The sequence below is a fragment of the Drosophila bipectinata genome, chromosome 2R (assembly GCF_030179905.1).
Source record: "Drosophila bipectinata strain 14024-0381.07 chromosome 2R, DbipHiC1v2, whole genome shotgun sequence".
In the NCBI taxonomy this organism is placed as follows: domain Eukaryota; kingdom Metazoa; phylum Arthropoda; class Insecta; order Diptera; family Drosophilidae; genus Drosophila; species Drosophila bipectinata.
In genome coordinates this window covers 16,213,163-16,218,890 of record NC_091737.1, presented here as the reverse complement: position 1 = coordinate 16,218,890, position 5,728 = coordinate 16,213,163, and the positions used below count along the sequence as shown (strand labels likewise).

The 5,728-nt window shown below is 41.1% G+C and overlaps 1 protein-coding gene across 1 annotated transcript; it reads left to right on the top strand.

The window, feature by feature from the left end:
- The first annotated feature begins 3,870 nt into the window (after positions 1–3,870).
- On the top strand, positions 3,871–5,015 carry PpY-55A (Protein phosphatase Y at 55A). Its single transcript, XM_017238530.3, has one exon. The coding sequence runs from the start codon at positions 4,018–4,020 to the stop codon at positions 4,975–4,977; it is 960 nt and encodes a 319-aa protein (XP_017094019.2). The 5' UTR covers positions 3,871–4,017; the 3' UTR covers positions 4,978–5,015.
- Positions 5,016–5,728: the final 713 nt, after the last annotated feature.

Sequence of the window (5,728 nt, the reverse complement as noted above, 5' to 3'; positions counted from 1 at the left end):
CTGCCTCCAAGCATGGCAAGTAAGCATATTTCAGAAACAAATCCCTGTTATTATTTCTTTGTGCATAATATTTCTATTGGAAGAACTCTTACCCACTCAGGCATCATGGCTATAGACATGCTAATTTTATTCAAATTATGCGAGCGAGGGTATTCCCCAGTCCTGGAAGCTCCTGCCTTACAAAAGAATACGAATTCCCCGGCATTTGTTGCTGGTACTTTATGCTCCAATTAGTAGCTTCCGACAACGTCTCAGACTTCGGATTTGGACACCGATAAGAGGGCCGGGACCAGGAAAAGGAAAAAGGGCGGGATGCCTTCTTTTGTGAGAACGGAAATCAAATAATATTTTCATACTGATTTATGAATCTATTTGCACAGGCAAACCGGACCACCGGCCCAGCCCATTTGCATGTGATTCATGCTCTGAAAACCATGAATGATTATATTTGCCAGGCTAGGCTCTGAAATCCAAGACTCTCCGGGCACAAATATAAATGACTTTGGTTTAGTCCGGCCTTCTAGCCCGAGAGTTTATAACTAGCATCAGATTATGAGACCGACTTCAAAGTGTACGGCACCAGCAGTGTACCATTTTAAGTCCTTCCATTTAAGCTCCGGCCCCAGCACCCTCACCATCACCATCACCACACCACGAAATCCTTTTTCGGTTTCAATATTTATTTGTGGCCTCAGCTGGCATTTCTCAGGCCATGCAAATTGTTTTCTAGCTCAACATTAAGTTGTCAAGCCCCGGACTGCCAGAGATTTTGACAGAGCTCTCAGAGTTTACTTAAAGATTGCATTCATTGATGCCCGACACTCGAATAACTCACTTAATTCATATTTTAAAGTACTCTTTAAGTGCATTCGCCTGAGAATGTATTTTTCTTTCATTTCGGCTCTGTTTAATTGGCCTAATATGGCTAATTGATTAGCATACATGTGATAAATGGAAGCAAACATTTAATAATTCTATGTGTGTGTCGCATTTAAAAGTTAAATAACATAAAAGTTTATTCAATTGAATAAATATTCAACAAAAGTACTATAAATTCGAATTTGATGCATTCATAAATATTGAATAAATTGACGTTTCTATAACTCCTCAGCCAGCGTTGAAAAAACTATTAAGTTGGCAAACATTTGCAAAAATATATATAAATTCCCTGTCCTATGAAATGTCACCAACACGTTTATTTAAGTGCGGAATCTGAATCACACTCCTTGAATAAAAAGTGCAAAATGAACCGGATGAGGGAAGGGTAAAGGTCAGCAGTGAAAAGTGAAATGTTAAACCAAAAGAGAGTGTGTCAAGAAACGGAGAGGGAGTGAATGAAATACAACTGCATTCCACTCACTAACTGTCGCCATTTGTTATTGCTTTTTAGCTGTCTGTGTTCCAAAGAAAGTTCAGTGTCTAAAAAAACCAGGGAATTGAGTGGCAAGCGGAGACATGGTAGCATACACTGACAAAATAATTGGCCGTACTACTACTCATGCTTTAACTACAGAAAGATTCAAAGTTTTTCAGCGTCTAGGATACTGCATCATGTTAAAACATTTAAAGGGCTTAATGATTTTTTTCTATGTGTATATGCTCCACGCACATTGCATTCGCTTGAAAAGAAAAGCAAGAACTTCAACACGTGTCGAGACTTAGGAGCAAACCTTTTACTCTTCGGTCCGGTGTCCATGGCTGCCATGGAAACTCCCTCAATTGTTGTCCGGTTCATATTTGCTTCAGGATCCTGCATCCCTCGACTGTCCTGCATAAATAATCGCATTTATAGGAACTTTATTTCAGTTTTCAGTTTTGTATGCTGCACAGAAATCAGATACAAAGTATCTAATGGAAACTTTCAGGAAGCATCAGTCAATTCATGTAAAAGAGCTTGTCTATGCAAAGATTTTAATTTTGAAATGAAATCTTCTGAGATTGGGTCTCATAAATGATATAGGTATTTCATTTTCCAGGACAATAAACATTTGCCAAAGGTAATTGAATTTAAATTTTTCGGCAAATATGTTTAAATTTTTCTTAGCATGCCTATGCTAGAGTTCCAGCTTATGAAGATATATGTGCCACGAATTCTTTATCATTTAGAATGCGATTTGGCCTGGGTCAGGCCAGGACAATAAATACTAATAGCCAAAATGGCCAGAAACATATAAACCATAGCCGGGAAAAGTAATTCTCACTAGAAGGGCGAGTAATAATCAACATCAAATTGCCTCGTTTCGAGTTTCAGTTCCAATTTGGGGTTTTTTTCTGGGTCTGAGTTTCCCTTTCATTTTCATTTTCAGTTTCAGTCGGTTTGGGTTTCATTTTCGGTTCCAGAGCAAAGACTCACTCAAGTTCATTTATTTTTATTGTTTTCGGAGCTTTCGGCGACAATTTATGGGCCAGCGGAATACAAAGATATTTATGAAGGTCGGTTTGTACGTATGAAAAGACAAAACTTATGTATATGGCCAGTCAGAACTTTATTTTATTTATTTTTTATATTTTTCTCATATTTTTTGGTTTTGTTTTTTGGAATGAAAAATTTCCGCGGCGAGAATTGAAAGTGGTTGAAAAAAAAGTAAAAGAATATCTACGTAGTACGTATTCAATGGGAACGAAGAACGAGTAATTTACTTTCGTTTCTTTTTCTCGGCTAAGCATCCCGGCATTCTATCTTATTTTGCACTAAATTTTAACAGGATTTAGCCCCGTCGCTCTCTGCTGTCAACTGCTAACAAGCGGAGAAGACGTCGGGGGTTTTGACCAGTCGACCACGGCAAGCCAAGCCCGAATGGTCCGCCTTGCCACCACGTCCATGGCGAATGAGTTTTGTCGCAAATCCGCTTACGTCCACACCGCCGCAACGAAAATTGTGATGGCGCATCTGATGGAGATGCCGTCGGACGACAATGACGATGATGATGACGATGATAATAACGATTGTGGGCTCGAGCCATCGGTCCGCCACCCCCAACAGCCCCCCAATGTAGTCATTTTAACTGGCACATAAATAAATTCCATAAATCTTTTGCACTTTAACGCTTCTGCTTTAAGCCAAGTCAAGTCTCAAGTTGGAACCGATGTGAGCTTGTGTGGCATTGAGGGAAATAGGAGGCTTAACTAGGGCAGACCTATGGCTGTCGTTTATTTCTTGAACCGATTTAAATTGGCAGAACTATGGCCATCGGAAGGAAAAAAATTCGAAAAATTAAAAAACGATATTAAAGCTTTGTTTTGTATAAGGAAAGTTTCTTCTGGGTTCGCTGATTACAAAATGGAACAATATTTCCCGATCAGATACAATTTGGCAGAGCTATGGCCATCAGAACGAGCAAAAGTGGGGACTTTGGGAAAACCCACATTTTCGTAGGGGTACCCCTAGGAAAAAATTAAAAAAATTAAAAAAAGATATTAAAGCTATGTTTTGTATAAGGAAAGTTGCTTCTGGGTTCGTTGATTGCAAAATGGTACGATATTTCCCGATCAGATAAAATTTGGCAGAGCTATGGCCATCGCAAGGATCAAAAGTGGGGACTTTTTCCTATCCGATCGGATACAAATTGGGAGTGGGTGTGGAAAAATTTTGACACAAAGTGGAACTGCTTGGATATTGTTGGAGTCTCTATACCAAATCCTATAGACCTTTCTCTTATAGTCCCTGAGATCCACGCGTTCATACGGATGGACGCACATGGCTATATCGAATCGGTTGTTGGCGCTGATAAAAAAGTTGTATACCTTATGGAGTCGCAGATTATTCCCCCTCTATGTTACCCTTTTACCCTTTACGAGCACCTGGTAAAATCGATAAGATTTTATTTTTTTTTATTATATTAATTAAGAGGTAGGCTTTGAGTTTATTTGAAAAGTAAATTTCATACACAATTTTTCACATTCTTATGCTCGAAAAATTCAAGTTTATTTTATAACTTGCACTATATATTCGTCGACGTTTCATATAAATTTTAAGGTGCTATTAAAAAATCTATACAGTGTATTTATTGAAATATCATGTCGAGAATCAAGAGGGATTTTACTAGCCATGACGTGGATACTGTTATACACGAGCTCACAAATCTTGTCGGATCTGATTGTAACCTCGAAGAGTCACTAATAGCGGCTCTCGTCTACAAAGCTCGCGAGGTAATCATGAGCCAGCCGATGCTCCTGGAACTAAATGCCCCTCTGAAGATATGCGGGGACATCCATGGCCAATTCAAGGATCTGTTGAGAATTTTCAACGCATCTGGCTTCCCGCCGGAATCAAACTATCTGTTTTTAGGGGACTACGTGGATCGAGGAAAGCAGTCCCTGGAGACGATCTGCCTGTTATTGGCTTACAAGATAAAATATCCCGAGAACTTTTTCCTCCTGCGGGGAAATCACGAGTGTGCTAGTATAAACCGGATCTATGGATTTTTCGACGAGGTGAAAAGGAAGCACACGATCCACTTGTGGCAGACCTTCACGGACTGCTTTGATTGTCTGCCTGTTGCAGCAGTTGTGGGCGATCGAATATTTTGCTGTCACGGGGGACTCAGTCCCAGGCTACGCAGCTTGGATCAGATCCTCGCCATTCGGAGACCCACAAATATCCCGAACCAGGGCCTCCTCTGTGATCTGCTTTGGGCGGATCTTAACCGCAAGGATGACGGCTGGGGTCACAATGAGCGCGGTGTGAGCTTTACTTTCAGCAAGCAGATTGTCCAGAACTTCCTCGACGCCAATCGTCTAGACGTAATGGTCCGTGCCCACGAGGTTGTGGAGGATGGCTACGAGTTCTTCGCCGACCGTCGCCTGGTGACCTTATTTTCCGCCCCCAACTACTGCGGGGTAATGAATAACGCCGGTGGAGTGATGAGCATCAGCGAGGATCTAGTGTGTAGCTTTATTATAATCGAGCCGCAATTAAGATGTTTCGGAAAAGCTTCCACCAATGAGGATTCATTTGTAGAGACTGTGTCTACCTGAAATTTTCTATTTTCATAAATCAATCTTTAATTCTTTGACACTAACTTCTTTAAATTTCTTACCATCAAGACCATGTTCAATGCATCCGAATCTGGCCCTCTGGGATTGTCATCTGAGACAGACAGGCAGACAGGTGACTTCAACACGCCACGCTCTGCCATTTCATTTGCAGCTCGTTGGTGTCCTGCTCAGTCGAATGAATTTTACATGGAGCTTCGCTTGCCAGCCTTCCTCAGACTCGGGCTGAGATTCTGATTCCGATGCTGATACGGATACTGATGCTGACGCTGATTTGCTTCAAATGAGCGACTGAGGAGGAGGCATTCTACGGCTTAACCTTCCAGAATCACTAACCCTTGTGTGGGCCAACATTTATTTGATCTGGCATTCATTTGGCTAGCTGAGCAAAAGTCAAATATATGTATTATGTGTTTGGCTTTGTGTGTGTATATGGGACTTGGACTTGGACTTAGTCTATCCAGTGTTGCATACGAAAGTATCTCCGTCTGGCTACTGCACGCTCGAATAATTTAATACATCCCCTTCCATATCCCATATCCCAGCCAGGGTCCATGGCATTTGGAATGCACACAGCGTGCCATTTGACTGCAATTTAATGCTCTCCTCGAACAGTTTTGCTCGTACTGTTCCAGCTGCAGCGACAGTTCCAGCTTCAGTACCAGTTCCTGCTGCCATTTCATGTTTTTGCAAAATGACAAATCACATTTATTTATTTTGTGTATCTGCCATG

Excerpts from the sequence above, each read along its gene's own strand:
- PpY-55A (XM_017238530.3), top strand. The coding sequence starts at position 4,018 with ATGTCGAGAATCAAGAGGGATTTTACTAGCCATGACGTGGATACTGTT.